This window comes from Rhinopithecus roxellana, chromosome 2 (assembly GCF_007565055.1).
Source record: "Rhinopithecus roxellana isolate Shanxi Qingling chromosome 2, ASM756505v1, whole genome shotgun sequence".
Classification (NCBI taxonomy): Eukaryota; Metazoa; Chordata; class Mammalia; order Primates; family Cercopithecidae; genus Rhinopithecus; species Rhinopithecus roxellana.
In genome coordinates, this window is record NC_044550.1 from 130862281 (window position 1) to 130883791 (window position 21511).

General features: G+C 46.3%; 1 protein-coding gene across 4 annotated transcripts in view; it reads left to right on the forward strand.

Moving 5' to 3' along the window:
- Positions 1–21511, forward strand: part of RGS12 (regulator of G protein signaling 12) — a 148528-nt gene that overhangs the window by 90756 nt on the left and 36261 nt on the right. For all 4 annotated transcript variants that reach the window (XM_030920117.1, XM_030920127.1, XM_010384402.2 and 1 more), the window contains one exon: positions 863–884. In XM_030920117.1, coding sequence (XP_030775977.1) covers positions 863–884 — 22 coding nt within the window. The remainder of the gene's footprint in view (positions 1–862; positions 885–21511) is intronic.

Consider the following 21511-nt stretch of genomic DNA (forward strand, 5'->3'; position numbering starts at 1 on the left):
CTCTTGGCCTCTTCCTGGTCATGCTGGCCTTCCAGTACTGCCTGCCACCCCTTATGCATAACTTGACTTGTTTGTTCTTGTCCCTGGTGCCTTTAAGCCAACCACCCTGCTCTCCTCCAGTTCATTCCACTCTTCCAAGCCCCTTCCTCGGAAGCTTCTCCCCAACCCTCCTGCTGGTGGCCGCTCTTGCACTGCTTGGGTGGGCGGGCCCTGGGTCTGGGGCTCGACTCTGGGCTTGACTCCTCTCTTGCTGCCCCCAGTGGTCGTTGCACCTCTCTAGGCCCCGGTTCCACCCCTATGGGAGGGCAGTGATGCTGGAGAGCACCAGGGGCGGCGAACGTGGCCTTGGGTGGCATCATGGCACATGGGCACTGAGCGGGCTGTTGGTGGCCGTCCCTGAGTGTGGCCCTGGGTGGCATCACAGCACGTGGGCACTGAGTAGACTGTTGGTGGCTACCCCCGACTGTGGCCCTGGGTGGCGTCACGGCACATGGGCACTGAGCGGGCTGTTGGTGGCTGTCCCTGGTGCGTGTGTCACTTACAGGGCATGATACTACTGAAGTTTGTGAAGTTGGTTTCATTGACGCTGTTACTAAGACTGTAATGTCAGACATGCTGGGATCTGTTCTTTTCAAATGAAAAGGATGACTTCCTCTTGTTGGGTGTCACCCAGTCTGGGCGGGGTGGGAGCTGTGACTCTTGACTCATTGGGCCGTCTGGCTTTCCCGGGACACCTCCACCTGGAAAGTGCCTCTGAGAACCTCCCAGAGTCTGCCCGTTGTGTTCCTCAGATGGACATTGCATTTCCTGGAGTTTTGTCATGAGGCTTAATTAACTCATGTCTCTCTCTCTTTTCTTTCAGTCTGCAACTGTGTCTGATGGCGGTAAGTCACAATTTCTGATGTATATATTTTTTATTTTTCATAAAGTTTTCAAATTGTGAAAGTGTATTTGCCGTTTGATGCCCTCAGAAAAGATGAGTTGTTTTCCCTGTCTCCTTGTGGGAGGGTTCTAGGTGAGTTAATTTTGGGGGCGCTTTCTGTGGCACCCAGGTGGCCTCGGCGTGTATTGTGAAAGCTGTTTAAGAGAACTGCCGTGGCTCTGAACACCAGTGTGATAGAGTGCTGTGTGTCTGAGGAGCGCACCCACCCGCCTGCCTGTGTCTGACAAGTTAAAACGTGTTTTTGCTCTTCCCTTGTATAACCAGCTTTTAAACCAGAAAGTTAAGATTTCAAAGTGCTTTCTGGATTTGAGCAATTCAGGAAATTTGGGTGAGACCCAGAATTTTCTCAGGAAAAATATAATAGATGAATTGAGAGTGTGGGATGAAGAGGAATCAAAGACTTACTTTCTGTGTTTAAAGAATTTTGTGCACAGGGATTCTTTTCATGGACTGATTGAAAGGGAAGTAGGCAGGAATGTCTTATTTCACTGAAGATTTCTCTGATGTCATCCTTATCATTTTGGTTCAATGATTAAAAAAAAACCTCTCCCAAGTAAGGAGAGTTCCTCCCAAATATTCCTCTTTTTTTTTTTTTTTACAAGAAAGTAACACTCACGACAGTCCGCAGGCTCTCGAGTTTCATCGTCACCTCACGCTTTTGTCCCCACTTCTGTCCCTGAGAGCTGGATTAGGTGCGCCTGGCGTCGCTGTGGGCCAGGGATGGGCTGAGGCACAGGCTGTGCTGCACAAGCTGCCCAGGGGCCGGTGAGTTTGAGGTGCCACCGTATTTGTGCATTAAAGAGAAACCAAATGTTCTCTCAACTTTCTGTGGTCCTGCAGCTCCTGGCCCCAGTCCTCAGCCTCAGAAAGGGCTGCTGTCCCCAGGTAGGCAGACAGAGCTCAGAGCCCTCGCAGGCCCGCCGCTCTGTGGGAAGGCAAGGAGGACCCCAGGTGGGCGGACAGAGCTCAGAGCCCTCAAGGGCCAGCCACTCTGTGGGAGGAGGAGCATATCTTGGGTTACACACACACGGGCACCTGAAGCTGAGACCAGAGGGATCCCGACACTCGTGTGGTTGAGATGTATTTTGTAGAATAAAAGGAATTCTATTTCCTATTTTATGTGCAATGAAAATCATGTCATTTAATCAGTCTTAAGCTGGGGTGAGGATAAACTTCTTTAATGAAAAGAAACAGGACCCGGAACCAAATCCAGGATAAAGTGACCAATGTTTTGAATGTTCTGTTCACGCTTTCTCTTTCTGCTGTGTTCTCACTTCTCCTTTCTAGCAGAAGACATTCATTTCTGTAGGCAATTTATACATGAAAGATTTACCTGATATGTTTAGTTTCACCGTATATAATAAGTTTTATTTGCCTCCAAAAGATTGCTTCTGTCAGCAATAGATGCAGGAACCTCAGAGTTGTATTATGTGTCCGTTTTACAATTGTTTGAAAACCCGCACCTCCCAAGGGTGGGAAGTCACTGGCTTCTCGCCGTGCAGGCTCTGTGTGTCCCTCTGAGGAAGTATGTCCTGCCACTTGGAGATCCCCTGGCGCTAGGGCTTTCCATGCCTGCTCCTCCTTCTCTTCCCCATGTCAGACCCTGGGGCCACCGGGACAGGCCCATCTTTCCTTGGAAAGCCCCAGTCACAGAGGAGGAGATGGGAGGGAGGAGGAGACGGGAGGGAGGAGATAGTCATCAGCACACCCCGAATTTCAGGAACTGCAGTGGGCAGGCTGGATGTGTTTATTTGGTTCCTTTTTGTGTTTTTGTTATTTTTCCATCTTCAGTTTCTTTTCTGCTTATGAGAGTAAAGAGAACCAGTTATCTTGTTTAATGTGCACATGAACTCTAGGTTGGTGTCACATTCTGCTGTTGTTACATGTAGGGCACCGAGGCAGAGTGAGGAGATCCATCAGCTCACAGTAGACTGCAGGTGAGGTGGCCAGGCTCAGGCCCATGGGGGAAAGCCCCGGCCAAAAGGCCCCCTCCACCCTGGCTCCCACCCACCCCCCAGCCCTGGGCCTCCACACGTCCAGCCCCATGGTCCTGGAGAGTCCCTGCTCCAGCCTTGGACCCTCCAGCGCCTGCAGCCACTGCTGCCCCTTCTGGTGCCTCAGGCAGAAAGAGGCCCCGCAGCCCCCTACCCTCCACGGCAGTGACAGGAGCTGGGGGGTCCCAGGGAAACTCAGGTCATGGTCAGTGGGAGACTCAGTGCACTGAGGTGGGCCTGGGTTTCTATGGGAAAAATGCGCCCCGAGTTCCGAGGAGGGACTGAGGAGTTGGCTTGGGGAGAAACCTGCTCAGCTGGGCTCTCTCTGCCTCGTCGTCATGTCTGGTTTGGGTGATTAATAAATCACTCACTTAAAAATATTTTGTGTTCAATGAGCATGCCAGTTGGAGAGTTCGTGTCCGTGCCACGGTTTTATTCTGTGGCGTGTATCGTGCTTTTATAGCTTAGGCTCTCGCTGGAGAGTTTTAGTTTTGTGGCTTGGTTTTAAGGAAGTTGGATTATGCTGTTTTGGCAATCTTTGTCAAGTTGGAGCGTGGTTTTTTTACTTTTTCAGAAGAAAGGGGCCAGTAGTGGCCACCCATTCATAGCCAAAGAGTGCCCTCCGAGAAAAGGGTTAGGGCTGGTCTCTGTGCGGGGCATGGCTGGGCCGTGGTTGGGGGCAGGGAGCGGATTCCAGCTGGAGAGAAGGAACAACATTCTAGCGTTATAGAGAAACTTAGCAGGGGAATGGTCTGCCTTGTGGGAAGTTATTCAGACAGAAGTGTGAGGTCAAGCTGGAGGTATATGGGGCGTTATGAAGAAATGAGGAAAGGAAGATGCCTGGTTGCTCCTGGAAAAAGGAACCTCTCACCTCTCCTGGTCTGGCTCCGCACGGAGCCAGAACCACAGCCTCACAGAAGCCCATTCTTGTGCCTTCCTCCATCGGTCAAGCTCTGTGCCAAGAGGCTTGCCAGGATCTCCCCACTCACTGAGGCCTCCAGAGGCGGATGTTCCAGCCTCACCTTCTGAAGTCAGGCCTCCAGAGGCGGATGACCACCTCACCTTCTGAAGTCGGGGCGTGGAGACTATCGGGGAGCTTCCAGAGTGCCCGTCTCCTCCTGCACACAGCGTCTGTGCCAGCAGGAAAGCCAGGGAACCATGCAGCTCTGGCTTTGGGGGATGGTGGCAGGTCCACGTGACACCAGCACTCCAGTTGCTTCGCAAACATTCCGTTCTTGCCAGCCTCACCCTGGGGTCCCCCTACACATACCAGTCCCGGTCCTCCATCCCTGTGTCCTCCTCATGTCCCGTGCCTCAGCTCTGCCCTGACCCCACTCTGTCCACTTGGCTGCCACCTACTTGTCCTCCGTGCAGACCTCAGTCTTGGCCCTGTCTCTGCAGCCATCCTCCTGCTCCCTTCTCCTGAACGCTGGCGGTTGTCCCTACAGCAGCAGCAGCAGCAGCGATCTGCCCAGCCCCTGCACTGGACCCCTCCACCAGCTCAGAGCCCCTGTCCCCTCAACCATCCTGCGTCCCACCCTGGTCTGGAAGTCCAATGGCGCCTCAGGAACACATGGTTTTGGTCTTCCCATCTTGACCACCTGCCCCCATCCTGAGCGATGGCCACTGTCAATTTCCTGCCCGTGCTAGGAGCAGCTTCCATCATTTTAATTATTCATCTGTGTCGGTGCTTTTGTCCCCCCAGCTGGTGTGACCTCCACGTGGCAGGTCAAGGTTGTCCCGGTGCCCAGCACAGCGGCTGGCGTGAGAACTGTCTGTTGAGTGAATGATCCGGTGTTCAGCAGACATCAGCCAGAGCGTTGGGGCGAGGCTTGGGCGGGGACAGTGGCTTTCGGTGATTTTCCTTTTAGTCGTGAAACCTTCTCAAAAAGCACATACACAAACTGAGTAGAAACAGCACAGAAGCAGAAACTCCTGTGTGACTGGCGTGGGGGGTGGACCCACCGCCGCAGCCGCCTCCTGGGCTGCTCTGCGCGCCCGCCAGGCTCTTCCAGTGCCTTCATCCACCACGCGGGCCTTCGGAGCTCGGACCTGGCCATGGCCGAAGATTCCGGCTCCACCCGCAGCTTCACAGCCGAGAGGCCGACCTCTTGGGGCAAGTCACTTTCTGTCTCCTAGTCTTATGTCTTCATCTCGCCCGTCCTTGTTAGGGAACAGGCACTGAGGCCCGGGGAGCTGTCATAAACGGCTGCCTGATGGTGGAGGGTTATTGTAATTGCCAGATTAACTTGGGGGACTTTAAAGTGCATTCCTTTTTAAAATATAAAGTATAATTGTTGATATTTTTGGCAAATGCCAAAATTTGTATTCTATAAAATTTTGAAAGAGAAAGGGAAAAGCTTGAGAGTAGCACCATCAGTACTTATATAGAATTAGTTGATAAATTTACATTTTCCTCATCAGAAAAACAGTGCAACCTAATTGCACATTTTCCAAAAATGTTTGCTAAATAGCAGAAACAGAATGTTAATTTGTAATGCGCTATTGTGGGAGCGGTGGTTTTAACCAGAACCCTTTACTTGGTTTAATATGTCACATTCTTTTGGTTTGCTTTTGGACTTCAAAATGATGCTCAGAATAACACAGTGTATTTATAGGGTGTGGAATACTGTATTAGTATTTGTAAACAGGAGGCAGACTGGAGATTTTCAGTTTTGGAAGCGTGGAGACTTGATTTCTGCCAGGATGCCTTCCGATGTACTTGTTTCTTTCCAACTCTATGAGGTATTTGGAGAGAGTTTTTATTACTAATTTTTAATATTGTGAAATTGTTTTTTCAAGCAAACAAATTCAAAGGCAATAAAGCCACTAACCGCATGCCTGTCTTCCAGAGTTCATGTGTGCGAGCCTGGGGGCCTGTGCCTGAGAAGTGACTGGCTGGGGCGACCCCAGAAGCCCTTGGTGCCTCTGTGGCTGCATCACCTCCCCAGAGGCCGCACTTGGAAGCAGGCGCCACCCCTTCCCACTCCAAGGGAGTTTCTTAGTTAGATTCTTGGGGAAAAGACAAACCAAGAACTCCTCTCATGCAACCCTAGGCATGAGAAGCAGTGTCCGCACTGTTTGGTGGTCTGGAGGCCGCGTCAGAGAGGGCTGCCTGGGGTCACTGGGGGCCGCGTCAGAGAGGGCTGCCTGGGGTTGTTGGAGGCCGCGTCAGAGAGAGCTGCCTGGGGTCGCTGGGGGCCGTGTCAGAGAGGGCTGCCTGGGGTCGCTGGGGGCCGCGTCAGAGAGGGCTGCCTGGGGTCGCTGGGGGCCGCGTCAGAGAGGGCTACCTGGGGTCTTTGGGGGCCGCCTCAGAGAGGGCTGCCTGGGGTCGTTGGGGGCCGCGTCAGAGAGGGCTGCCTGGGTGCTCCAGGGGGCTGCTCCTACTCAGCTTCTCGGTCTTGGTCCACAAAACTCCACCAAGCCACTTGCTCACGATCTGTACAGTTTTCTGTATATCTTAATAGTTTACTAAAATGATTAATATTATTTTAAACTTCTGGAACTTTTAACCTAAGGACTTTCAAAATGGTCTGAAAATGTTAATAGATTTGCTCTCAGGAGAGTATGTATGAAGTTGCAGAAAGAAATTATTATGTAGATTGGGTTGAAAATCAGATTGGCCAAAATGATTTAAGGAAAAGGTCTAGAAGTAGATCCTGAGCGTGGGGAGGGCTCAAGGGCTTTTCTCAGGGACAGGACCTGTGCAGTTCTGTGCAGTTTAGGAAAAGCCTTCCCTACCCTCAGGCTGGATGAACTGCGGGAAACAATCCCCTCTGGGCACACACCCAACAGAAAGCTTTGAAGACTTTCTCCTTATTGTCAGTTTTCAGCAGTTTGACTACGATGAGTCTCAGGTTGGTTTTTCTGTGTCTGTTGTGTTTGGGATTTGTTTGTCAGGTATTTTTTCATTGCTTCCCGCTTTTGAGACTCTGTAATTATGCAAGCATGTTAGGCCACCTGGTTTTCCCTTCGAATCACAGAGGCCGTTTCGTGTTCAGGCTTCTGTGTCCCCTGCATGCTTGCCATTTCATTGTTTCTCTCCCTCTATCCTGCAGTTCACTCATCTGTCACTCTAGCATCAGATATGCAGCTCATTCCCTCCCATGATGGAACTCCTGCCAATGAGCCCGTCATCTCAGAGACTGTGTTTTCATCTTTAGCAGTTCCTTCTGTTTTTTTCATTTCTTTCTACTGATTCTCTTCACGCTTTCCTTTAAAACCCCAAAAATGTTGGCCGGGTGCAGTGACTCACACCTGTAATCCCAGCACTTGGGGAGGCTGAGGCGGACAGATCAGCTGAGGTCAGGAGTTCCAGACCACTCTGGTCAACATGGTGAAACCCCGTCTCTAATAAAAATACAAAAATTAGCTGGGCATGGTGGCAGGTGCCTGTTTTCCCAGCTACTTGGGAGGCTGAGGCAGGAGAATCACGTGAACTTAGGAGGCAGAGGTTGTAGTGAGCTGAGATCTTGCCATTGCACTCCAGCCTGGGGGACAGAGCGAGACTGTCTCAAAGCAAAACAAAACAAAACAAAAAAACCCCAAAAATGTTTGTATATTTATAAGACATGTAAAGCCCTTAGATGCCAATGTTGTCATCTCTGTCTTTCTGGGTCCCTTTACTGACTGATTTTTCTCCTGGTTATGGGTTTCATGTTTCTGAGTATTCATTTGTCTGGCAGTTCTTGATTGAGTGCTGAATTTTGTTGTCTTCCTTTAAAAAGTACAGAGGTTTGTTAAGCTACATGTTGGGACTCCTCTAACAGCTGGGGATTCACCCAGAACTGGCCAGAACTCGGCAACCCCCTGACCCTGTGTGAGTTCTGGCAGCTCTTCCGGCCATAGCCCCCAGCTGATCTTTGCCTGCCTCATGGGGTCTTGGCTGTGCATGTACAGCTTAGAACTCAGCCACAGCTGGAGGCTCCTGTGAGGTCCCTGGGCACTTTGCCTGCTCGCTGTCTCCTGCACCTGCAGTTCCAGCCACCCTGGCCTTCCCTGATTCTGGTCCCTGTCTTCTCAGCTCTGGACGGTGGTTCTACCTGGGCCCCTCCTTGTGCTGTGGTTCCTGGAGTGTCTCTGGGCAGACAGCTCTAGGTGGTCACAGGGCTCACCTCATTAATTTTTTCATCAGGAATTAGAGTCTTGTGACTGTGGTCCAATTTTTGGGAACGGTTGCTTCGCATATTTTTTCTTTACTTTTTATGGTCTTTTCCCGCATGTTCTGATGCTCTGCGTATTGTGTCTACTTTTCTAGTACTGTCTGGCAGGAGGGGAAGGCCAGTCCCAGGTGCTCTGCCATGGCAGGTAGAGCTTTGTGATATAATTTTTTCCACCTTACTTGTGGGATGTGGTCTATAAAGTTCAGAACAAAACTCAGGTCATGATGGCACCTTGCACAAAGAGCTTCAGTGATTTCCCAGAAGCTGCCTCACAACCCAGAAAAAGCAGGTTCTCCTCTCCCGAGGCCCGTCCCTGGAGCATCTGAGGCCAGCACCGTGCCGGGCACAGAAAGCAGCCAGTGAATGAACAAACACCTCAGCCTGGTTCCAGTACATATCGATCACCTCATTTCTGTAAGATTCTGGTGGACTTCATCAAGCCTTCAGCTCTAAAAAGTAAGAGCATCAGAATGAGGTCGTCAGATGAAATCATGGAGTGTTTCCCTGTATACAGCAGGCATCAATCTTCTGTGGCTGTCAAGGGTCACAGCCAAGCTCTGCCTTCTGGAGCTGGGGACGCTCAGTCTTGCCCCTCCTCAGTAGCACCACCCAGGAAACAAAGCAGGGCCCTGACAATGGCCCCTTGGTTGATGGGAGAAATTTTGGAGTAGCTTGCCTCCTTGAAAGGGACTCTTGGCTTATCCGGACCATGCAGGGGTATGACTGCATCTGATTCAGTGGCTGTCCCGGGACTGGTGGTGGCAGTGGCATTTCCTGAGCAGTGCGTGGCCAGGCACTCCACATCTTTAATTCATCTGATCCCTGCAGCAGCCCCGTCAGGCGGGTGCCATGCGGCTCCTGTCAACAGTGATAGCCAGGGTCCCAGGAGGGCAGGCCACCTGCAAGGCTTTGAGTTTGGTCCCTGAGCAGGGGCCAAGCTCTGACCCTTGTGGTGGGCACCAGCCATGCCCTTGCCCACCACATGGTGCAGGGGTGTTGCCACCGCTTTCTGCTCCTGGAAGCTCAGGGACCTGGACAGGGATGTGGCCAGGAGCGCAGGAGTTGGCTTGGGCCCATCTCACTGACATTGAGTGTGATTCAGGTTGGCCGCGTGTGCATGTTTGCTCCTTGTCTGCGGGGCTTGCCCCTCTGTGGCTTTGAGCAGCAAGGCTGGCCCTTACTCATTGTGTCAGGAAGGAATTGGGTCCTCAGGTGAATGAGTGTGCCATGAACAGAAATGACAGGGCTGCGCTCTGAGAGCTGGTCATAAGCCTCCTTGTAGTGTTCTTCCACTAACCGCGTATCTCTGGTCATTGTTTGTCACGGGTCTGTGATGATGAGAAGCGTTTATATAAATGTTTTAAAATGTCAAGAGTAGCCAGATCTGAGAGTCCTGACAAAATTTACTGTTTTCCCAGCTTTAAAATGACATCCATTTGAGTCACTTCATATTAATCAGGCTGAAGTCCCTGACGCCAGTGGTGATGTATCTTTAAGAATAAGGATGCACTGTGGGGAAATGGCTGGAATTTGGGGAGGCAGGTGCCCAGCCCAGGTTGGACTTGGCCTGGCCGCTCCCCATGTGAGGTACAGAGACCAAGCCTCTGCCCAGCCCGCAGAGCACCTAGGACGTACCCTTCCTGCCAGCATCGCTCTGAACGTGGTGCCCTTCCATGGCATTTCATCTGCCTGCTCCTTCACCATATCTTTTTTTTTTTTTTCCTTTTTTGAGACAGAGTCTCGCTCTGTCGCCCAGGCTGGAGTACAGTGGCACAACTTTGACTCACTGCAGCCTCTGCCTCTTGGGTTCAAGTGATTCTTATGCCTCAGTCTCTCAAGTAGCTGGGATTGCAGATGTGCACCACCACACCCAGCTAATTTTTGTATTTTTAGTAGAGATGGGATTTCACCATGTTGGCCACGCTGGTCTCGAACTCCTGATCTCAGGTGATAGACCCACCTTGGCCTCCCAAAGTGCTGGGATTATAGGCGTGAGCTACCATGCTCAGCTGAACATATGAAATGTAAATAACAAATCTGGAAAGGAATGTAGATAACAAATAGCTAATGAGAATACTCTGTGTCATTATAGAAAACTGCATTTTATATTCAACGATACTAATGTAGAAAGGTGGCTCTGTTCTGCTCACATTTCATGGCACTATTTAAACACTTCAGATGCATTTTTGTTGCAATTGTTTTTCAGGTAATGAAAACTTTTTATCGAAGAATAACTTACACACTGAAAAGTACATACACCATCAATGAGCAATTTGAGAGATTTTCACAGAATAACACACATCTGTGTTATCAGCACTCAGACCAAGAGACAGAACATTACCAGCAGCCCAGGCGCCCCTGCAGGCCCTCAGTCACCAACCCTGGAAGGGACCACTCACCTGACAGCTGTTGCCTGTTTTCAAACTTAAAAAAAAAAAAAGAAAGACTGAGCGCAGTGGTTCACATATGTAATCCCAGTACTTTGGGAGGCCGAGACAGGTGGATTCCCTGAGGCCAAGAGTTCAAGACCAGCCTGGCCAATATGACAAAACCCTGTCGCTACCAAAAATACAAAAAAAAAAAAAAAAAAAGCTGGATGTGGTGGCGCATGCCTATAATCCCAGCTACTAGGGTAGCTGAGGCAGAAGAATCTCTTGAACCCGGGAGATGAAGGTTATAGTAGGCGGAGGTTGCAGTGAGCAGAGTTTGTGCCACTGCGCTCCAGCCTGGGTAACAGAGTGAGAGTCCATCTCAGAAAAAAAAAAAAAAAAAAAAAAAAAAAAAAAAGACTCATGCAGTATATGCTGTTTAGTGTATAGCTTCCTTTATTTAACATAGGATGGGGCATTTTGCTCCTGTGTCTATCAGGAGCTGTTCACTCTCCTTGCTGTGGACTGTCCTGGTGCAAATATGGCGTAATTCCTCCATTATTCTCTTGATGACATCACATTGGTTCTGACTTTTGACCATTACAGATGGTGCCTTATAACATGCTTGTACAGGCCTTTTGGGTGGACATCTGCATACATTTCTGCTCTGATAGGCTGGGGGTTTGTATATATTCACCTGTAGTAAATACTGCCAATTTCCAAATGATTTTTACAGTGTCCACATTGACCAGCAGTATATGAGCATTCTAGGTGTTTGACATCCTCTCAACACTTTCCCTGTAGCCACATACACAGACTTTAATTGTGTTAATAGTTTTAGTTCTCAGTCCCCTGATGACTGTGAATTGATCACCTTTTCATATATTTTTGGCCATTTGAATATCTTATTTCGTGAAGTGCTTGTTCAAGACTTTTGCTTATTTTTCTGTTAGGTTATCTGCCTTTCCTTATTGATTTATAGAAAATTTTAAAAATATATTCTGGAAATGATTTTATGGTGGATTTATATATAGTTTTCCCTTAGTATCTGTAGGGAATCAGTTCTGAGACCCCTTGCGGATACCAAAATCTGCAGATGCTTGACTCCCTGATATAAAACAGTGTAGCGTTTGCATATAACCTACCCCCACCCTCCTGGATACTTTAAATCATTTCTAGATTACTGATAACAGCTAATACAATGTGAATGCTATGTAAACAGTTGTTATACTATATTGTTTTTATTTGTATTTTTTGTTGTATTGTTATTTTTTATTTTTTTCCATTAATTTTTTCCAAATATTTTCCCAAATATTTTCCATCCACAGTTAGTTGAATCTGTGGATGCAGAAATGCGGGTGCGGAGGGCTGGCTGTATTAGATATACCTTGTGTTTTGGATTTATGTGTTTATAGATTTATGTATGTAGTTAAGCCTTTCTATACCTTACCTGTTAATTCTCTTAGTGGTATCTTTTGAGGACTGAAAGTTCTTAATATAATCCAAAGTATCATTTTTCCCCTTAGGGTAATGCTTTTGTCCTTTTAGAGCAGAATTTGCCCTTCTCAAGACCATGAAAGTAAATCTATTTTGTTTTATCTTCAACATTTAAATCTCTGATTCATCTGGAATTGATGTTTTGTGTATGGTGTGAGGTAGGGGTAAGATTCATTTTTTCTATGTGGTATTCAGTTATCCCAGCTCCATGTAATGAAAAGACGATCCTTCCCACTAACTTGAAGCAAGACCTGTATCAGGTAATCATATATTTGTGGGTCTGTTTCTAGCCTTTGTATTCTGTTCCATTGATCTCTTTGTCTGTCATTGGATCAGGACTTCATGTCGTAATTCTTGTCACTGGCATTTGGATATCTAGTGCTATAGTCTTCATTTTGCTTGTCTTTAAGATTGCCTTGGTTATTCCTGGCCCTTGCATTTCCTTATATATTTTGGAGGCAATTTTCAAGTCACTGGCAGCTTTCCAGAGTCGTCTTCACTTTCGTCCAAGCCGTTTGAGACATAGCACTTCTGGAATCTGTGTTGATGCTTTTCCTGGAAATGTTATCACAAGCCACATGCAGCCATTGACATTTGGACAATTGGGTTTTTTTTTTAATTGCTGTAATTATACATATGTGATCTTCAATATGTAGTTACTCATTCTTGCTCTCAAAGTCTTGAGACCATTCCTCCCAAGAATAAATACTAAATCTGGCTTGGTTTGCCTTTTAAAAAACCATTTCTTCTGGATGAATGACCTCTATAAGTATCTAACACCAGCATCAATAGAGATTATTTCAGGCTAATGTGTCACCCTCAAATAGACTCCTGTTCAAAAGAAGGTGAGGGAGCAGCCTGGGACACACAAGACCTTGCAAGGACTTGAGAAAAAAGGGACTGGTTGCATCAGAGAAGCCAGTGGGAAGGCCCTGTGTGTCTCTGGGTACCCAGTTGGACTGCAGTGGGATGCCACACTGGCTGTGATGGAAGAAGGAGGAGCTGTGCAAGTGTGTGGCCGGCCAGAGCCCACCCTGTGGTCAGGATGGCCGAGCAGAGCTGAGACCTGAAAGATGGGTGAGGATTAACCCTCATCTGAGTTTGGGAAGATAGGAAGAACCAGGAAAAAGCTGAGATGGCAGCCAGGGGGTCGTGAGGAGCCCAAGAGAGAGTGGTCGTGTGTGCACATGCCCATGGGGGGAGCAGTGGAACGATGTGAGAGGGGTCCCAAGACTAACCTCAGGGTTTTGCCTCAGGCAGCCCGGAGGATGAGGGTGTTTGCAGAGATGGGGAAGACTAGGGTGGGAGGAGCAGATAGTGGGGCGATAACCAAGAATTCTGCTTTGGACATGGGATATTTGAGATGTTTATTCAAAATCAAATGGAGGTATTGTGTAGACAGTTGGATAAATGAGTACAGAATGCAGAAAAGTGGTTGGGCTTGAAAGTAGAAATTTGGGAGTCAGAAGCAATTCAATGAAACTCATTGCCTCGGTAAACTTGAGTAATTAGAGATCATGCAGAAAAGGCAAGTCTCAAACCTGTAAGACACATGGGAACCCAGAAGATGCTGGAGATGTGGTTTGAGAGGCAATAGGACATAGAACAAGTAAGAGTATGGTCTCTGGAGACAAATTATTTAGGTTTACATCCTAATTCTGCTACTTCCTAGCTGTGGGTCTCCTTTCTCTCATCTGTAAGATGGAATAATAGTAGGACCCATTAGTTAGAGAGTTCTTATGGGAAGTAAATGATTTTAATATATGCGAAGTACATAGGACAATACCTGGTACATAATAAGGAGTTATATAAATGATAGCTGCCATTATTTGTAGTATTACTAATGTTGTTTTAATTGCATTTTCAATATAATTTACTGAGTGAATAAAATTATTTAGAGGGACTGGGTAGAGAAAAGAACCCAGGAGGTCCTGAAGAAGGTTACAAGATCAACAGAAGAGAAAGAGCATCAGAGGAGAAAAACTCTCTACTTCGATTGTTAAAAACCCAATTTTAAAATAAGCAATGTTGAACCGAGCACGGTGGTGCACACCTATAATCCTAGCTGTGGATTATAGGGAATGCTCGGGAAGTTGAGGCAGGAGGCTCACTTGAGGCCAAAAGTTTGAGGCCAGCCTGGGCAATATAATTTGACCCCTTCTCAAAACAAACAAACAACAATAAATGACAAAAGTTTGAAAACAACTAAATGAGAAGATATAACAGGCAATATTAAGAAAAAAGAGAAGTGACATAACAATATTAATATCAGACAAAGTGAAAAAGCAATAAAAAGAACAAAGAAGACAGTATGCACCAAAAGTAGCATGAGATTTGCAGAGCAGAAGTAAACGGCATGGTATCAACATGGGTAAGTACTCCGAGGGGAGATTATAACACACCTTTTTCAGAAACAGAGAGATCAAGCTGATAAAAAAATAGTAAGATTACAAAGTATGTGAATGGAAAAACGAACAAATTAAATCTAACAGACACATAGAGAGCTTTGTACCCAGTAGAAAATACATTTTTTTTTTCTTCAAAAGTACATGGAACATTTACCAAAGTTGTGACATACAATATGCCACACATGCAGTTGCTACAAATTAAAAAAAATTATAGCATACAGAGAGTGGCTCCTGACAGCAGTGTAACTGAATAGAAGTCAATCATAAAATGATAATAAAAAAGAATTCATACATTTTAAAGTTTAAAACCATACTTCTAAATAATCCATGCTTCAAGGAAGAAATTAAAATGGAAACTCTCATGCAATTTAGAACCATTTATAATTCTATACTACACATCATCACCAGTAGAATATAGTCCAAGTGATTTTCAGTGAAAAAATTGTAGCATTAAATGTATATATTAGAAAAAATGTTTGAAAATATAGGAAATAAGTTTTCAACATAAGCAAGTAGGGAAAAAAAGAAATGCAAATTAAGATTAAGGAAATGAAGATAAAAGCAGAAATTATCAAAGTAGAAAAAACCCAAACAGTATATAACTAAAAGTATGATCAGAAATATAATCAAGAAAAAGAGGGAGGCCAGGCACAGTGGCTTATACCTATAATCTCAGCACTTTGGGAGACTGATGCAGGAGGATTGCTTGAGCCCAGGAATTTGAGACCAGCCTGGGCAAAACACCATCCATACAAAAAAAGAAAAAGAGGAAGAGGACAAAGACTAACATCAAGAATGAAAAACAGGTCCTAAGTACAGTTAGAGACTTAAGAAGTAATACTGTAGGACAATTCCATTAACAACATTATACTGTACATTTGGTTAACTGGACAATCTTTAGAAAATATAAATGATCACAGTTGACCTAAGAAGAAGTAGAAAGTGATTAGATAAATCAACATAGGCAAAAATGATTTGGAAGTCAAAGATCAAACTCCCCATAAGGCACCATGCCCAAACCAATATACAGATGAGTTTATCAGTGAGCTTAGGCTAAGTAACATTGCAATAACAAATAACACCAAAAATCCTGGTGGGTTTAGCAAAGCAGAAGTTCATTTCTTACACTACATTACATGCCTACTGCAGTTTGGCTTTGTTTTTCTTCGAAGTGTTTTCCTCCAGGAGCCAGGCTATTGGAGCAGTTCCTAAATGGGGCACTGCAGGCCTTGTGGCAGGGCAGAATCAGGTCATGGCTCCCAGCCGTACTGTTTCCCATTCATTGGCCAAAGTGTAACGCATGGTTCAGCCTGACATCAGTACACAGGGCTTGAATGATCTTCCACAAGGAGGGGCAACACACATGTCCAACTTAATAATATTGTCTTTACACAGGGCATGGAAGATGGGAAGCTTCTCACCTCAGTTTGCAAGACTGGCATATACCTGATACCAATACTGGAGAAAGATGGCACAGGAAAGTTGAATTATTCGCCAGGTTCACTTATGAGTAAATATAGAAGTTTCCAAATAAAATATTAGCAAATCGAATCCAGTAGCATTTTTTTAATGCATCCTTGAGAAGTTTGGTTTACACAAGAAATGCAAAGATAGTTCACCATTAGGGAATTTTCCATTCATCCCACCATTCATTCAACAGTTATTTTTGGGGGGCTCTCACTTTTCTTCAAAAAACTCTTCTAGGAACTAGGGATACATTGGTAAACAAAACAACGGATAGTGTTACATTAATAGATTAAAGGAGGAAGATCATATTATTACCACACTAGAGGCCAAAGGAGCGTCTAATAGAATTATTGATAAAAAGCACTCTTTCCTTTTTTAAAAAGTTATACTTAATAGAATACATAAATGTATTCTATTAATTATTATATATATTCTATTAGTAATAGTATTAGTATTAGTAATACTGAATACTCATTAGTATTACCAATTACTAATAGTATTAGTAATACTAATTACTAATTAGTATCAGTTATTAGTAATATATATAATAATGAATAGAAAAAGTACTCATTCCTTTTTTAAAAAGTTATACTTAATAGAATACATATAATAATAGTGTATACTATTAGTAATAGTATATATATTAGAAGAATTCCTGTTAGAGCCAGGAATAGGCAAGGATGTTCTCTATCTCAGCGACTGTTTAACATTGTATTGTAGATTCTGGCCAGCACTACATGGCAAGAAAAATAATATTAACCTTGGGAAGAAAAAAGATAGTCATTATTTGCAAATAATATTATTATCTAACTATTATACAAAACCAAAAGCATAGCCCATGGCCAGGCCCAACTTTTAAACCTGGCAGAGTTCAGTGAGATAAACCCTAGTGGCTTTCCTAAACAAAACACATGATTTCCATGGGAGCATATGTATGTTGGTAAAAATATTTTAAAAATTGAACGGACCAACACCAAATTAATAAGATGGATTATCTTTGGGGAGGGGGTATAGGACCAGAATTTTAGGTGATAAGCTCAATAAGGATTTTAGATTTATATTTACATTTTTTCAAGGAAGAAAATATTTTATGAATTGTGCATTATAATGTCAGTTGATATCCCGTTCAGCCTGTAGTCTCTCATTAGCTGTTATTTGGGACAGGCGGTCCACGTAGTCAGACAATGTTGTTGGATGCCTAGGATGTGCCTTGCACTGTTTGTCACAGTGTTCCTATCATGTCAGCATCTATTCATAGTTATTATCCCAGCTTTATAGGAAAGTTAGTAACTCGTAAGTTCCTTGGTAAGGAGGAGAGTTCTCACGCTATCCCTGTGAAGTCAGAGCACTGTTTTTAACTGCGGTTTTACAGAGGGGTGGAGTGTCTTGCCCAGCAAGGAAGGAGCAGAGCTCTGAGTCAGATCCAAACAGTGTAACTCTGGAACCACACTGTGAACCAGCACATTGTGTGCTAGGTAACACCAGGTTGGGGATCCATCTCCTAGAACACAGCTTGCCATAGAGCAGACATCCCGTCAGCACCTGTGAACTGTGAGTAGGAGGCAGTGGCCTCATTTACCGCATGCTCACCTTAAACTTGCCCACCTGGTTTTAGGAAGAGAATGGGCGGAATGGCTGGGTCCCCCATGGAGCAGAGCCCTGCCTCAGCCTAGTCTGCTGCTGTGTAAAAGTCCAGGGCTTTGCAGAGCCTCTCCACAGTCAGCAAGGAGGAACAGTCTCCAGAGGTGGCCCCCCTGAGCCCTAGCTCCACCCTTGGGAAGGGGCCAGAGCACAGGCAGCAGGCCCTGGAGCCTGTGAGCACCGCGCACCTCCCTGGACCAGTGGACATGGGACCAGCATGGTGACCAGATTTTTGGAACCCCGGTTGAGGACAAATGACTTTTTAAGTTTGTTTTATGTCAGAAGTCATATAAAAGGTACAAACATTGCATTATGCTTAGTTTTACATCTAACATATTACATTTATTATTAAAATTATGTGAAGTCATCACAGTCCCAGCAAATCCCATCTATATGGCCACCATGGCTGAAAGCATCCACCATCTGCCCCTGATGTGTAGAGTAGGCCTTTTTTCCTTATCTTGTGTTACCTCTTTTTGGCTTATGGGGGTGGCCTCTAAATGTCACAAATCCTTTAGGATTTTACACACTCAGACCCCTTCTCCTTCCCTGAAGCCTGGTCTTCTGGCCTCAGTCCTGCTGGGGAGGGTGCCCTTTTGTCATCTCCATCCCTGGACTCTTTAAGTTGAAGCACAGGGCCTCAGGACTGTGTCTTCAGTTTTCTGTGTGGGTGGCCCCACTTTGGCTTGAGGGAAGGGTTTGGGACCACTTTTGAGTCTTCCTCATGAGGTCAGCATTTGGGGCCCTTGGGCTTCTGCATTGGGTGGCGTCCTCTGGTGGGGCCAAGACACAGCCAGGATGTCTGAACTTCCTGTGTGGCCACTGGTACAAGAATGGAAGAAGAAAGTCTTTACAAAGTATAAATATTTTATTCATCAAAATGAAGTACATCAGTTTCACAAAAGAATTAACCACTAAATGAGTAATGTGAAGTTTTTTCAGCTCAAGTAAGCATAATAAATGAAGTCAGTTAGGACTGATTTTTGAAAAATGTTCTGTGTCTTTTCTTGGAGCGTCCTGAGGGCTCCCTGTGGTCAGATGTGACCTCTAGTCCACCAACTACTTATGGTCATAGTTGGTAGCTCTAAGCCTAGAATCCTAAAAATTCAGAGTGACAAGTGACAAAATTCACTTGTCTTTGCACATCGCCTAACACTTCCCACACTGACCTTCACAGGAGCCATTCTGCTCACTCGCATGGCCTCATGGGCTCTGGCAGCATTTCACCCCCGCCTGTTGGCATTTCACTCTCCAGAAGGACTTGGTGTCACTTCAGACGTAGAGATTTTGTTTGGCTGGGCTCTGCCAGAATAGTTATAAATCACAAGTTTCTAGTACTGACTCCAGGAAAGACCCAGAATTCAGATTTCTCCTGTTTGGGCGCACATTTCTTCTGGCCTTTGAGGTAATGGAAAGTACACCATACCTTGAGGGGTCCATGAGACCTGCCAGGCACGGCAGCTCCTCTGCAGGGCTGGCTGCAGACCTCTGAGGTCCGGCTGTGGGGGTCAGACTCCCTGTGAGCCCAGGAATTCCTGATGGGGACACTGGGACCTCACCATGGAGAATGTGGAGTCTGGGCCCAGCAGTCACTGATGTCAGCCCAGGCAGATCATAGAATGTTTTGGACCTCAGCAGCTTCATCTGTAAAATGGGCTGACTGACTGAGATTGATAGCATGTAAACTCTTTTCTGAGGAGGTGCTTTTCCAAATTCCTGTTTTCTAACTCTCAGCAGGCTCTGCAGTTGTGGCAGGCTTTTGCTGAGATGCAGAGCTGGGCTGGCCTCCACAGCCTGTGCTGCTTGAAGCAGAGAAGGGGCCTGAGCCTACCCTACCTGTTCTCACCCCAAATGTCCTCCTTCCTCCGCAAGCCAGCCTCTCACGGGGAGTCCCATAAGATTTCTCTGGGAAGAAGGGCCTCATTGCTTTAAATTTGAAAAGCATCTCCCAGTTCATAACGGGAATGAAATAGATACTCTGAGGCCCAAAGGGGGTTATTGATGTGGGTTGTGGGCTGTGGCAGCCCTCTCTGCTCTACCACGCTTCTGTGCAGAACTTAGGCAGGTTCCAGAATTCTAAATTAAGCCTGGCCTTCCAGGTTGTTGGAGGGAAGTGAGATGGAATATAGCTTATTTAACAATGTGTTAGCCTTTGTTATAATTTTCCAGCATTTAGATATGTGGTATGTAAGCTCCTTCATCTATCCTTGCCCCAAGCCTTGCAAAGATTAGTTCTCTTCCATGAGAAAACCAAGGCACAGACATACTCAAGCCATGTGATCAATCACAGCACAGCATGGCAGCCAGAGACAGAAGAATTGTCCTGGGGCATAAGTCTCCATGTGGGGATTTTCCCTGAAACTGAATTTTGCCACTGTAGTGACCACATGGTAGGTCTTCACAAGGCCTGGCTGTTCTGAAGGGGAAACAAATTCACTTTGGTGATCAAATGCAGGCTTTAAACAGTAGATGGGAGGATTTTAAGCTGGGCGAGTAAGTAGGTCTGTCTGTGCAGGGGTGTGGGTCAGTCATTCTTAAGCTACTTTTTGTGTGTGCCAGGCTTGAGCACAGGGACAAACACATCAGAGTTCATGGGAGCCAGTTCCCCAATGCCAGCAGGGAGTTATAGAGATGGAATAGGAGGTGCGGATGTGCTCAGGGTGTTGGGTTGCTGTCGGAGGCATCGGTCTGAACTGATGGCTTTCCATAGAGAGATGTGTGGATGGAAAAATAGACATAGTGGTGTGTGCATGTGCATCCACATTTTCCAGCTCTGTCCACTGGGGTGAGGCTGGAGGCAGGGAAACCCCAGCAGCAGTGAGCACCCACATGTCCAGATTTTGGTGTCTAATACCTCTTTTCTTTAGAGGGAGTCAGGCTCTGTGGAGCAAAGACTAATTCCAGGGCTGGAGTGGGGAAAACACAGGATGAAGCTGGAGCCTCGCTTTTGCTTCCTTTTTACACCAGAAAACAAGGCAGTGCTTAAGGCATGATGAGGACACATGAGCAGGATATAGGTGCCAGCCTGAAGGAGGGAGTGAGCTTCCAAAAAAGAAAGGTATTCATGGGGTATGAGCCATGGACTAAAAGAAAAACCCAGCTAGTCCACACTAACACAGATAAATGACTTTGTAGTAACAGGAGGGGGGCTCTTAGAGCAGAATACGGCTGAACGGTGTATCAGGAAATCACCAGAGGGTGCTGAAGTTGTGGACTCAGGCTTAATGCGAAGCAAGACTCTTACAGAGCCTCAGAGTAGTTCCACACGAAGCTTATTATCACCAGGGAACCCTAGAAACGACAGTGGACAAACCTGGTGCCCCAGCCACGTGGTGAGAGCCAACATCCACCCTGCAGTAAACTGACACCACGTGCTTCCTCAGAGGAGATCCCAGAAGGACACCGCATGGCTTCCGGGGCATTCCAGCCAGTCACAAAGAAACATCAGCTGAGCCCAAACCGAGGGGCAGTCTTAAAAATAACCGGCCTCCGTCAGGGTGGAAACCACAGAGAGGCTGGGGAATATTCCAGATGGAGGGAGACTGCAGACACATGGCAGCAGTCACCCTGAGTAGTTCCACCCTGCTCTGGGGAAAAGAGCTGTAAAGATCAGGATCAGTGAAACTGGAAGATGGCTTGTTAAATTTCCAGACTTCCATATTGGTACTTGGTTATGAAAGAGAATGTCCACGTTCTTAGGAAATCTACACTGACGTGTTTAGGGGCAAAGAGGCACGCTGTCTCCAACTGAATCTCAGTCTGGAGAAAGGTTGCGTGTGTGCGGGTGTGAACATGTTTAGAGGAAGGGAGAATGGGCAGAAAGGAGAGGGACGGGATGATACAGCAAGCCAGAAGAATGCAGACATTTGGTGAATCCGGGCAAATGGATATGGGAGTCTCTTTTATTATCCTTAAAATTTTTCTGCAAGTTTGAAATTATTTCAGAATAAAAAGTTGCCCCCCAAAAAGGATGGCACACATTGCCTAGGAAAGGGGTAGTTTGGGTGTGAACAAAGGGTTCCTGTGGCAT